The sequence below is a fragment of the Symphalangus syndactylus genome, chromosome 14 (assembly GCF_028878055.3).
Source record: "Symphalangus syndactylus isolate Jambi chromosome 14, NHGRI_mSymSyn1-v2.1_pri, whole genome shotgun sequence".
Lineage (NCBI taxonomy): Eukaryota > Metazoa > Chordata > Mammalia > Primates > Hylobatidae > Symphalangus > Symphalangus syndactylus.
This window is the reverse complement of record NC_072436.2, coordinates 82,699,157-82,712,812: the sequence shown is the minus strand read 5'-3', so window position 1 is coordinate 82,712,812 and position 13,656 is coordinate 82,699,157. Positions and strand designations below refer to the sequence as shown.

The 13,656-nt window shown below is 37.2% G+C and overlaps 1 protein-coding gene across 9 annotated transcripts in view; it reads left to right on the top strand.

The window, feature by feature from the left end:
• VRK2 (VRK serine/threonine kinase 2) overlaps positions 1 to 13,656 on the top strand; it is a 116,475-nt gene that overhangs the window by 64,562 nt on the left and 38,257 nt on the right. For all 9 annotated transcript variants that reach the window (XM_055243355.2, XM_055243356.2, XM_055243351.2 and 6 more), the window contains one exon: positions 9,737 to 9,869. In XM_055243355.2, coding sequence (XP_055099330.1) covers positions 9,737 to 9,869 — 133 coding nt within the window. The remainder of the gene's footprint in view (positions 1 to 9,736; positions 9,870 to 13,656) is intronic.

Genomic DNA, 13,656 nt, shown 5'->3' with positions numbered 1-13,656 from the left:
CTCATTTTGAGAGCTGTATATGCATCTATTCTCTCGTGAATCTTCATGGTGGACATAAAATAGTGAACAAATGTGATTTAATGTGTGGTCACATCCCAGTGGACAGTGACATTTGTTCACATTAGTGTCCTGCTTCTTTCTCTGCCAGCTCCAAATGTTTTTCTCCCTGTCTTCAGCTTATATTCTCCTACTTCTTATATCAACATCATATCAAGCATTGAGAAATGCTTCCATTTGAGCCAGTCCGGCTGCTTGCTACTCAGGATTCTTGGTTGCGTGAGAAGCAGGAAAGCAGCAGATTTTACCCTTGATGGGAAAGAGGCCCTTTACGTCTTTCCGTCAACTTTTACTCTGTCACTCAGTCTTCCATAAACGGACAAACCAGGAACTAGTTGGATTAGGGTGTTAGTCACCAGTCAGCTAGTTTGCTTTTGGTACAAAAGTGATTGAATCATTTTCTTACCAAATCTCCCCTTCCTCTTCTTACTCTCTTTTTCTCTGTTGATTGAATCATCACTTACTCAGCCAGTTACACTGTTTTCAGAGTCGTCTTTGACTCTCTTTCTCTCAACCCTCTTATCCAGTAACTTGTGGATCTCTTCTTTGTCTCCCTTCTGCTCACCACTGTCCTAGTCTGACTTCCCGTTGATTGCCTGTATTGTTATATTCTCCTAAATAGACTCTCTGCATCCATTTCCTCCTTATGATGCTGCCAGTGCTGATATTATTATTCTTTGCCAAAAAACCCTTCCATGACATCTATTTGCTTACAAAAATTGTGCCCCACCTTCTTAGCATGGTTTCCAAGGCTCTCTGGAAACTGATCCAAACCTTTCTTTCTTTTTTTTTTTTCCCTGGCTTGTGTTGTGTTTCCACCAACTTCTCCGCCCCCAACACACACTGACGCATGCTCTGGTTGCCCTCTTGTATGTTTCTTCTTCCCTGTCTCCATCTGTGGAAATCTTAGACATTATTCAGTACTCAACTTAAATGTTGCTTCTTTCTCAGAGTCTCCCTATTAGAAATAGCCTTTCCTTGCTGTAAAATTTCATAGACTTTTATGCTTTTGTCAGAGTATATGTTACCTCTAGGCCTGTAGATGTGCTTATGCCATCTCCCTTTCTGCTATGTGAGGCATATGGAAAATAACTCAGAACTTCTGGTCAGATTGATTTAGGTTCAAATCTCAGCTTTGCCAGTTATTAGAATTTGTTTGTTTTACATAGATCACCTAGCCTTACTCATCCTTTTTTCTCATTCTCAAAATATCTTAAAATAACTTCTTAGGGTCATGAGGATTAAATGATTTGACTTATGTAAAGTATTTAATGCTCTGACAGCAAGTATTTGATAAGTTTGCATTCATTTTTCTTTTTCTTTTTTGAAGTGTATATTTCCTGTTTATTTTGCTTGGCACTCAGGTATCTGTTAAAAAATTTAGTTCAGTTTGTCTAATTATTATCAATTAAATCAATTAAAATTTATTCAAACTGTGCACAAGGCCTTAGAGTAGGTGCTGTTATGGATACAAAAATGTATATATGACATTATCCTGGTCGCTCAACCCCTAGGAGCCTACAGCCTTTAACTGTGGAGCCAAAGCATAAATTTAAAAAAGCTAAATAACTTTGTACATTGTTAAAATAGCAAATGCATGTGGACAAGGTGAAAACCCAGTAAATTGCCTTGTGCTTAAAAGGATCTGTAGTAGTCCATTCCCATACTGCTGTGAAAAAAAAAAAAAAATACCCAAGACTGGGTAATTTATAAAGAAAAGAGGTTTAATTGACTCGCAGTTCTGCATGGCTGGGGAGGCCCCAGGTAACTACTATCATGGCAGAAGGGGAAGCAAATATGTCCTTCTTCGCATGCTGGCAAGAGAGAAGTGCCGAGGGAAAGGGGGAAAAGCCCCTTATAAAACCATCAGATCTCAGGAGAACTCACTCACTATCACAAGAACAGCGTGGGGGAACCGTCCCCATGATCTAATCACTTCCCAGGAGGTCCTTCCCTCAACACATGGGCATTACAATTCAGATTACAATTCAAGATGAGATTTTGGGTGGAGACACAGCCAAACCATTTCAGGTTCTACATATAAAGGCCCTTCTCTTGTAACTCACCAGAGAGAGAGATTTCACAGGGTTCTTTCTCTGTGTGTGTGTGTGTGTGTGTGTGCGTGCGCGTGCGTGTATATACACACACACACACACACACATATATTTGGAGATGGGGTCTTACTCTGTTGCCCACAAAATGACAGGGTTCTTTTTAATCCTTAGCTTTACCCATCCATCTGGAAAAATAAAGCAGTATAAAAGCCTTCAAGCATCAGGAAGCAAAGAAGACTGGAAGTACAGGCTTAACTAAGTATAGAACTTGGGAATATGGCATACCTGTGTACAAATCTGGCCAGGTGAAATAGGAAGGTGATCTGGCCAGGTGAAATACGAAGGTGATTTTCTAGACAGGCTGCTTAGTATATGAAACTTGTGTTTTTCATGATCATACTCAAAGGCTAATTTGCTTTTCATCTTCATTCCATTCTTTAATCAAGGCTGTGATTTATTGACCCCTCTGTCATAAATTGGGGAGAACATGTATATACATGTATGTAGCAACTTTAAAGGCTTTTCTTTAAAACAGAAAGCAATCATTTATTTTAATAGGGCATAATATGTTCCTATTTTTTCAATAAGATACCATAATGCAAAAATCTTCACAATAAATCAAATGCATATTTATGAAAATAACTATATGACAAGGGAATGAAGCATGGAATGAAGCAGCAGTATGTTTATGTTCACAAGAATCATTCATATCTGTTAAAAGATATATGTAGCCTCACAGATGCTACTGTTTTGATACAAATTTGTGCTTTGTATTATTATACAGTACTTTTTTGTTTCTCCTCAATTTCCCTACCTTGTTTGCCAAGAATGGGGTTCTTGGGGAGGCTAATACTGAGATAGAATTAGGAGGGCAAGGGCTTTTTGGAGGCAGGCAATCTAATGCCCATGTAAGATAAAAGGGGAGGAAGCAGGATTGAACGGGGAAGGCTTCCAGAGCAGGATGTTGATCTGACACTTGTGAAAGGAAAGGGAACAAGAGGCAGAATTGAGGAGGGAGAGCTTCAGACATGATGCAGATCTGACAAAATCTCAGTGCCCGCTCCCGACATTGGGGAACTCCAGAGCAAAGCTTGCCCATTGGGAGAGACCCCAGCTATGTAGAAATAGTCACACACTCTCCATGATCAACTGCCCAGGAAGAGTGTGGCCTTGGTGCACATGCTGTGGTAGGACCCAGTGGTCCTGCCCCTAGTGGGTGTCAACTTACTGCATTCCTTACAAGTAAAGGGCCACTTCTTTCTTGATGGTATTACACCTCAGTGGCTGCAACACTACCTTTTCAATCATAAAGTATCAAAATGGAAAGCCCATAAAAGCGTTAGTTAAAATTAGTTGTTTATTGGAGGAGTTGAGAAGTTCACTAAAATAACAAAACCCTTGGACAGGCTGGCCTTAGTGAGTGTTGAGTGGCTTACGTTGTTTGGGAATATATTTTTCATCTGTTAAATGTCGATAGTGACATCCATCTTCCCTATCTACCTCACAAAGTTATAAAAAAAATAATGTCTAAGAAAGGCAAGAAAACCATGTGAGAGTCAATACAGTGTAATAGAAAAATCTCTGTGTCAAGGTGAAGGGAAGCAGGTAAGGCTGTCCCTTGTTTGTACTCATGGAGAAGGGAAATGATTGCTACATTCAGAAAAAGTGCATAAAAGAACAATCATTTAAAATGCATTAGGGAGTCTGGGCACGGCATCTCATGCCTGTAACCCACCATTTTGGGAAGCTGAAGCAGGAGGATTGCTTGAGCCCAGGAGTTCAAGACCAGCCCAGGCAATAAAGTGAGACCCCATCTCTATTTTAAAAATATAAAAATAAAAATAAATGCATAGGGAGTAACTATTTATATATTACTGTGGCTAGTCTTACTGCAACGCAAATAATCACACCTACCTGTTCCTGGTATAAATCGTGAGTTCCCTAGACAGGCCTGTTTAAAACTAGGGGTATTACATATATTTACAATTAAAATGAAAAATATTAGCCAGTTGCTTTTGATTTCACAGAAAAAAAAGGTAATGTATAAAAAAAGTTGAACCAAAACAAGTTTTATTTTAGATTATAGATTAGCAACTTTTTCTGTAAAGAGCCAGATAGCAAATATTTTAGGCTTTTATGAGTTCTGTGGGTCACATATGGTTCTCTGTTATGTTTTCTTCTCTTTTTCTTTCCCTTTACAATTCTATAAAATGTAAAAATTATTCTTAGCTTTAGGGTGTATAAAAATAGGACCTAGACTGTGACCCCTACTATAGATTTAGTTCTGCACAAACTCATTTTTGACTTCAACATAATTTCAGAAGTTGACAGAACCCTAATTCTATATTGTATTTTTGAAAAAAGAGAATGGAATTTGGAAGTCATATCAGCCAGGATTCGAATCCTGCTTTCATCCTTTGCTAGCTCTGTGACTTGAGCAAGTTATTTAACTGCTGGGATGCTCAGCTTTCTTATATGTAAAATAAAACCAGTGCTACCAGGCTGTATGGGTTTGTCTAGATTTAATGAAATAATTTGAGAAAGGTACTTTGCCCAGTGATTATTAGATAATAGAACCTCAAAAGATATTACTTCATTTCTTCCCTTCCTTTACTTATTTGATAGTATTTTCTAGCCTTCCCTCCACCACACCTCCTTTGTTCTAGCAAAATTCTAGACTGTCTTTCTCTACTAAGTTATCTTAGTAGAACTCTCAGTGTGACCTAATTGTAGTCTGTGGGGGTGGATAGAAAACTTCTCTTCCACTCTCTCTGAAGGGTCACTGGAATGAGCTGACAGTATAGTAACAGAAAAAAAAAAAAGGCCTACAAATTTATTATGTACATGGACACGGGAGTCCTGAAAATATGAGACTCAAAAGAAGGTCCAGATGGTTGAGGCTTAAATACCCTCTTCATATGGAAGAGGGAAGTGGGGAAGTATATGCAATTTTAGAAGCAAATGACTTTTAGGGGAAGCGAATGAGCCCAAACAACAGACTATTGGCCTCGGACAAAGTTGTTCTGAGCTCTGGGGGACATTGCAGCACATTGTGGGAAGCTGAAGGGTGGAACTTCATTATGAACACAAGTTGTCTTAATATGTAGATAAAGTCTCTTAGGTAATCTCTTGGAACTGCCCTCAGAAGAATAAAAGCCTGTCTGGGTGTGGTTATGACTTTTAGTCTTTTCTTTGGTGACTAATCGTTCCTGGTTATTTGATGAGATTCCTAGAGAAGGAGTTTTAAGACAATTGCATTCCTAGGCCAGGCACAGTGGCTCACGCCTGTAATCCTAGCACTTTGGGAGGCCGAGGCTGGCAGATCATGAGGTCAGGAGTTCGAGACTAGCCTGGCCAACATGGTGAAACCCCGTCTCTACTAAAAATACAAAAATTAGCTGGGCGTGGTGGCACATGGCTGTAATCCCAGCTACTCAGGAGGCTGCGGCAGGAGAATCGCTTGAACCCGGGAGGCAGAGGTTGCAGTGAGCTGAGACTGTGCCACTGCACCACTCCTACCTGGGCAACGGGAGCGAAACTCCGTCTCAAAAAAAAAAAAAAAAAAAATACAATTGCATTTCTTCTGGAAGAACTTCCCTTAATCAGATGATGGAACACAGAGAGAGCCCCTCCTGCTGCTTCTGGAAAGAAAGAGGACCATAGAGACAGCAAGCAGAAGTACAGAGAGAGACCTTGGTTCTGAGGCTTATTTCTGAGGCCTTTCAGTTTCCTTTAATTCAAAGTTCTGGCTGGGCGCAGTGGCTCACGCCTTTAATCCCAGCACTTTGGGAGGCCGAGGTGGATGGATCACTTTAGGTCAGGAGTTCGAGACCAGCCTGGCTAACATGGTGAAACCCCATCTCTACTAAAAATACAAAAAAAAAAAAAAAAAAAAATTAGCCAGGCATGGGGCTGAGGCGGGAGAATCTCTGGAACCCGAGAGGCGGAGGTTGCAGTGAGCCAAGATCGCACCACTGCACTCCAGCCTGGGTGACAGAGCGAGACTCCATCTCAAAAAGGAAAAAAGAAGCTTTTAGCGTGCCAAAGTGCCGTAATTTGGAATATTATTTTCTGAGCCCCAACAAGTCAAATTAATTTGTCAACATTTTGATTACTTGGGACAGATGAGTGACTTGACTTCTTACATATAGTTTCTTCTCACCAAAGGCAGTCATTCCTAGATCTCTTTGGTAGTGGCCCATAATCTATATTTTAAAAATATATTAATATATACTAGTGACAAAACTTCCATGAGAATCTTAGAGAATATTTCGTAGAATTTTCTAAAGGATATTTATATTCATTTATATTTATATTTATCTTTATATAAATGTTTTGAACCGTATGCTAAGCTAGTGGATAAAAGTCCAAACTAGGAAAAAAAAGGTTTATATGAAGGTTGCGGGTGGGGATGGATGGTTGTTCATTTTGCTAAAGGAGTCTCAACTCTACTGTTTTCTTCAGTAGCTTTTCGTGATTATTTGAATCCTACCTGTAACTTCCTATGAAGACCTCCAAGAACATTTCTCGTTGGTTGGAAAACAGCAAGTGTTGTTGGAGAGATTTCTTTCTTAGAGTGCATGCTCCTCAAGGTGGCACCCATGCATGTTGTAAAATGTTTTTAGGTCTGAAATACTCATGGACTGAAACAGTCAGTAAATAGCTAATGTATGTCTACTTTATTATATTGTTAGCTTTTTGTCTATGTGGTTTTTGTTTTGTTTTGTTTTGTTTTTGAGACGGTCTTGCTGTGTTGCCCAGGCTGGAGTGCAGTGGCACAATCTTTGGCTCACTCAATCTCAGCCTTTTGGGTTTAAGCAATTCTCCTGCCTCAGCCTCCCGAGTAGCTCGGATTACAGATGTGCACCACCACGCCTGGCTAATTTCTGTATTTTTAGTAGAGACGGGATTTCACCATGTTGGCCAGGCTGGTCTTGAACTCCTGACCTCAAGTGATCTGCCTACCTTGGCCTCCCAAAGTGGTGGTATTACAAGCATGAGCCACCATGCCTGACCAGGTTTTCATCTTTATATTAAATGTAAACCCTATACTGCCCTTCAAGGTTTGAGCAACCTAGCACAACCCAGAGGCCTGTAGCTTAGTGATGACAAAGACAGCCTTAATATTCCCCTTAGCTTGACACAACTTGACAGTCTTCTTCCTGACTGTAGTCCCCTGACGTCTCTTTTCTTAGAGCATTAACTTAAGAATACTTGAAATTGTAAATTCTTTTCTTTCCCTTTGAGATACAAGTTTTCTGTCAGCCACCTGCCAGTTGTATAACCCAAGATGGTCATTCCTTTGCAGGAGTATTAGTCATTGGGGGGAGGTAGGAGCCTTAGTACCAATTAGCAAACATAGATGGCATGATCACATTGACCAGCCTTGCTGTAACATCCTCTGGTACTTTTCTACTATCTCACCCCAGTGCTTTAAAACTCCACCTTTTGTTTCACTGAAGTTTAGTTCAAACTTTCATCTATATTGCACGCGCCTCTCACCTATTGCAGTAGTCTCGAATAAAGTCTTGTTTTTAACTTGTCTGGTACTATTTCCCTTTGACGGTGACTGAGAGTAAAAGCTCTAGAGTCAGAATTGCCATAGATTCCTGACTTCATTTTACTACACAAGCCACATAACCTCACTAAACTTCAGTTTCCAGATGAATAAAATGGAGATAATGGGACTTACAGCGTCAGTGGATGTAAGGCACTTAGCATACTGCTTGGTGCATAGTAGGCACCTCATAAAATTTAAGTCTTATTTCTTTGTGCTGGTGAGTATATAAAACAGCTTCTTGATAGCTCTTTTTTTAAATAGTAAACTATTATATTAAAATACAATTCCATTTGTGTAATTATCAACATGTTCATTTTTGTGATATCTGCTTTGTAATGTGAAGCCTGTTTAGTTCTCGAAATAAAGACAAAAATGCATCAGACACAGTGAAAGCAAGCAACCTGTTCCATATCTGATGCTGATGTGTCTAGTTGAGTTAGAGCAGAGAGATCAATTACTTCTGAGGCCATGTTAAGAAACAGCATCTGTGGGAGAGAGAGACAAACTGAAATATTTGTTTTCAGACAGCCTTGCAAGTTACTCCAACAAATGAAGAAAACTCTGTGCTGTTTATATTTTAAAGTTTAAAATATCTCTTACTGAGCCTATCCTAAAACCAAAAACTTAAACTAAAATTCAAATGCAGAATTTCATCTTAATAGATACATTTTAAAGTGCAGATTATATGGTAAATACTTTATTGTCTTGAAGCTGCATTATGAAACACTGCCTAAATCCCTTAATTTTAAAGAAATGTGTATGAAATGATACATTTTCCAAGTTGAAATTTCTTTATTTTTCTGGGGAGGGGGAATGGTAACCACATTTGGGAACTACTATTTTCTGACTACATGTCACAGTAAATGTCTAGTCAAAACACTTCTCCATTCAATATATGCTCTGTCTGTAAAACTACTTCTCCCCCTTCCTTTTCTCTCCAAAAGTAATCTGAGGTAAATTCACTTGAATTGCTATCTGACTTTTAACAATCTGTATTCTGTTTGGAGACCCTGCTTGCAATTCTAACTGACTTAGAAACATAACAGTGATAATATGGATTCATATGAAAGGTCAAAAGTTCTGCATTAATGTTCCATTCATAAATACAGATAACATAGTGGTGTTTCTTGTGTTTTGGTTGGGTCATTACCTCTTACAATCTCTTTACTATCATTATGTTTCCTGTTAAAGGAGACTCATAACATTAGGTTTACAGTTGACCTATGACAATGCCAGGGTTAGGGGTGCTGACCCCCACTCCCCTGCACAGTCAAAAATTTGCATAATTTTAATTTTTGACTCCAAAAACGTTACTAATAGTCTACTGTTTACCAGAAGCCTTCCTGATAACATAAACAATCGAGTAATACATATTTTATAGTTACATATATTATACATACCATATTCTTACAATAAAGTAAGCTAAAGAAAAGAAAATGTTAAGAAAATCATAAGAAAGAGAAAATATATTTACTATTAAGCGGAAGTGGATCATCATGAAGGTCTTCATTGTCTTCACGCTGAGTATGCTGAGGAAGGAGGGGTTGGTCTTGCCATCTCAGGTATGGCAGAAGCAGCAGAAAATCCACATATAAGTGGACCTGTGCAGTTCAAACCCATGTTGTTCAAGAAGCAACTTTATCTTTTTAGAATGTTTGCTCTTATCTCCCTTCCTGCTTGAAATAGTTTTATGTTTCAGGGAGGGGTTACAGGAAAAAGCAGAGCCTCTTCAACTATGTGAATACAGATAAAAAGACATATTGTGGTTTATGATGTCTAGATGCCCACCTGGAGGGAAGGGAATTTAGGAGCAAAATAAAAAGATTAAAAATCTAAGTCAACTCAGAAATAAGATATGCCAATGATGAAGAAAGGATTTAAGTTGGAAAGTTAGTTGTTATGGCCCCCAGTTGTACATATTTTATCCTAAGGCACCATTTGGTTTAATAAAATGTAGATCTGAGGCTGTTCTTAACCTATCAGTTTCTTAAGACTTAATTATAAAGGTTATGTATAATTTTCAGAGGACAAAGGCATTATTCATTTGTCTGTGCTTATCTTCCAGGTTTATCTTGCAGATTATGGACTTTCCTACAGATATTGTCCCAATGGGAACCACAAACAGTATCAGGAAAATCCTAGAAAAGGCCATAATGGGACAATAGAGTTTACCAGCTTGGATGCCCACAAGGGAGTAGGTGAGTTTCTTTTTTCTTTTTCCTATTTTTATTTCAGAAGAATGACTAGAGACAAGGGTAATGAGGCTGCATGAAATGACCTTTGCATAGTCAGTTTGAAGCATAAGAGCACTGGTGAGGTTTTTATCAAAAGCAGTGAATTCCTGTTATGCCAATGAATATTTCTTCTAACAGTGGAAAGAAATATAGACTGTGACAAGTGATGAAGGAGCAAAAATGTGTCAAGTAAGCAAAACTTGCTGCTCATTTTAGCCAGAAAATCACAGTTTGTATAGGTAAAACTTGGAGGTCAGCACTGAATGTTTATACTGAAGTGAATATTACAGATTTGGTAAAGGTGCACGTGAGCCAGGTGCAGTGGCTCATGCTTATAATCCCAGCACTTTGAGAGGCTGAGGCAGGAGGATCGCTTGAGCCCAGGAGTTCAAGACCAGTTTGGGCAACATGGTGAAACCCCATCTCTACAAAAAAATAGAAAAGGGTTGGCACTTGCCTGTGGTCCCAGCTGCTTGTGAGGCTGAGGTGGGAGGAGGATCACTTGAGCCAAGGAGGTTGAGGCTGCAGTGAGCCATAATCACACCACTGCTCCCCAACCTGGGAGACAGAGCAAGACCCCTCAGAAAAAAAAAAAGTTGCACATATGAACAATTATTCTTGTTTTTCCATTGTACCTTTACCAAAGCTTTAGAAGATACCATCTCTCAGCAATAAGGTTATTTTTTCTGAAACTATGAAGTGTTAATTTGTGGAAATCTCTTGCAGTCGCCTTTCATATATCTTACTTATTTAAACTCACTTTGATGGTATTGGAAACACATTTGCAGGTAAATTACATACATAGTCCTTTTATTGGATATTGATTGTACTGCCTTGCATTCCAAGGCAGACTTAATTCAACAATTCCCTAATTAGTTAAAGTCATAACCTATGTCTTGTATTCATTTACCATTAATTAAACCTTAGCTGTTTATTACACTGCAGTCCAAATCCAATAGCCGACCCAGAAAGCCATGGAAAAGGAAGTAGGAGGTCAATATTGAAAATATATGGTGCCGAGTCCCACTGATGGTTACTTTGTTCCCAATCAATATGGTCAATGCAACTGTACTTTCTTAGTTGCTCTGTCAGCAAGACAAAAAGTCAATTCTAATGTTATGCTAGTGAAAAAATGGTGACTATTGAAAAACTTCGGCTTTCAAAATTATATTCTTTGTAAACTTTGTTTATAAAAGTATTTTCAAATATGCTAAACCAAACAAATAATTTTTAACAGTTTTGAAAGGACCACATTTTTACTAAAGGACAATTAGATATTTGCACTTCTTAATGGTTGTTGAACTGTTACTCTAAACTGATGCCTTCTAACAAGTTTTAGTTGGTGAAAACAACTGTATGTTATTGCCTTTTCTCTTAAAAGGACCACTGACCATGTAATGTAGAGGGTCTTGATCATTTTGCAGGGCATTAAAACCCATACTAGCTTAAGGTAGGCCAATGCAAAAGTAAAACAAGTATAACTTCTTCCTTTCAGAAAGATTCATAGGCTGTATTTTCTGAAACGGAAATTATCTTTTATATTCCTGATCAAAGTAAAAGAAATGACTACATTTTTTTTCAAGTATAGTTTGGTTAGAAAAGTAATGATCAGTAAGAAATTTTGTAGTGTTGTGTGATTTTTCAGTATTCATATTGTTAATAAATTAGTGAGAATTTAAAGATAATATGGGACGTATCTTACATTAAGAAATGTGAGAATTAAATACTCAAGAAATATAAGAATTAAATACTCATTAATAGTGGGTTTTTTTTTTCCCCATCTAAAGTTCTTTCACTCTCGGTGAATTTTGTTTTTCATCTTTGCCAGATTTATTCTGTTATACCTAATAGAATTTTTAGAAACAGTAAGTACTTTTTTGATAATGGTATAACTGGAAAGTCATCATACAGATTCTTAAGCATTGGTCCAGTTATATTAATAATGATACCAACTTAAACAGTACTTTTTTGATAATGGTATAACTGGAAATTCATCATACAGGTTCTTAAGCATTGGTTCAGTTATATTAATAATGATACCAACTTATGTTTGAGTCATTTATTTCAACTGGTAGCTCTAAACTACTCTGATCTAGTTTTGAGTAGTGGAATTGCTAAGAAACCACTGTGATTGTGGAAGGAGAAGTAGAGTTTTTATGTGTTGGTCAGTGTTTGGACTGTGGTAAATCTGAAAGACCTATTCAATTAATTTCATTGTTTAGGGTGTCGTTTTCATTTTGTTGTCTTCTTGAAAGATTTGAACACATTTTTATTTTTTAGTCTGCTTATATTTTTTATTCTAAAATCTTAATACATGTTGAATATGTTGGTAAGATTTCACCACCCTCGGTCTTTGGGGAGAAGACTGAACTGAGAATGATCACAGAAAGATGGTATTACATCCCTGGGAGGTATATTCAGGGAAGAACCTACATTAAATATTTTTGGGATTTGCTGAAAAGTTACATGGTAGAATGAACATTCATTTTTATCGAAGGTTTCACCAGTTTCCTATAAAATGGTAGATTTCCTTAATGCATTTTAAATAGGATTTACACTAAAATTCTGGGCATATTGATATATATATATATGTAGATACAGATATAAATATAGATATACACATTACATATATATGCACATATGTACACATATATACACACATATATAGATATATACACCCACATATATATTTGCTGGCATTTTAATGTGAAGTTTTAGTCTGGGATATAAAATGGAGCGTATGACATCCTCAAATGTCTGAATACTGTTCACTCCTATGTTTTACATTTAATTTTCCAAAGTAAAACATTTCAGTTGAAGACTTTATTAGAAAATAAATAATCATTTAGCCATATCTAGAAACCAGAATAAACAATGCCATAAAGCCTATAGGAAAATGCAGGTCAGATTCATAAATATTCATGTGTTTACTTTCAGTACAGCCACTATGTAGTTTAATCTCAGAAAAATCTTTTTTTCAGTCCAACTATGAGATCAAATACTGAGGAAAAATAGTGCAAAATAAAGTATAAAAAGCAAAAAAAAAAAAAAAAAAAATCACTAAGATATGGAACTTCTAGGTGCCAGAGCATTTGCCAAGTGTCAGGTCTGTCTCTTGGTCAGGCCAAGAGACCTGAAGAGAAATATTCAAGCTTCAATGTAAAACTGACTTATGACTTAGCCACTCACTGGAGACTACTGTTAGCCTGATCAGACTATCTGTTCTGTGCCACTTTTTGTAGCAGGTTATTTAAAATCTCAAGCTAAATCTTATTTTTCTGTGGATTGAGTTTTTATAATGAAGGAACTTGTATAAGCTGCCATTCAGCCATTACATCTAAGCGTTTTCTAATTCAAATTTACATAAAAGGAGGGTAGTTGAAAGGGAAAAAAATTAGCTAATTAGCTATTATGTTATTACAAACCAAAAGATACACATGGAGATGTATAGAGATGGATGGACAGATGGATTAATGTATGGATAACTATTCCTAGAACTCCTATACATCTGCATATCTGTATGTTTTTTTTTAAATTGTGTTGATTCTTCCAAAGTCAATTCTCTTGTGTGACCTACAGGTATTTTGTAAGTGGCTAAAGTGCATCATTTAGTATAAAATTAGAGTAATATATGTTGGGCTTATTTCTTCTATTATTAATTTTTTTATTCTTTATAAAAACTAACATGTATAAACACTGACATATTTTGGGCTTATTGCCTGATAATTAAAGAGAATTATATTTGTGTCAA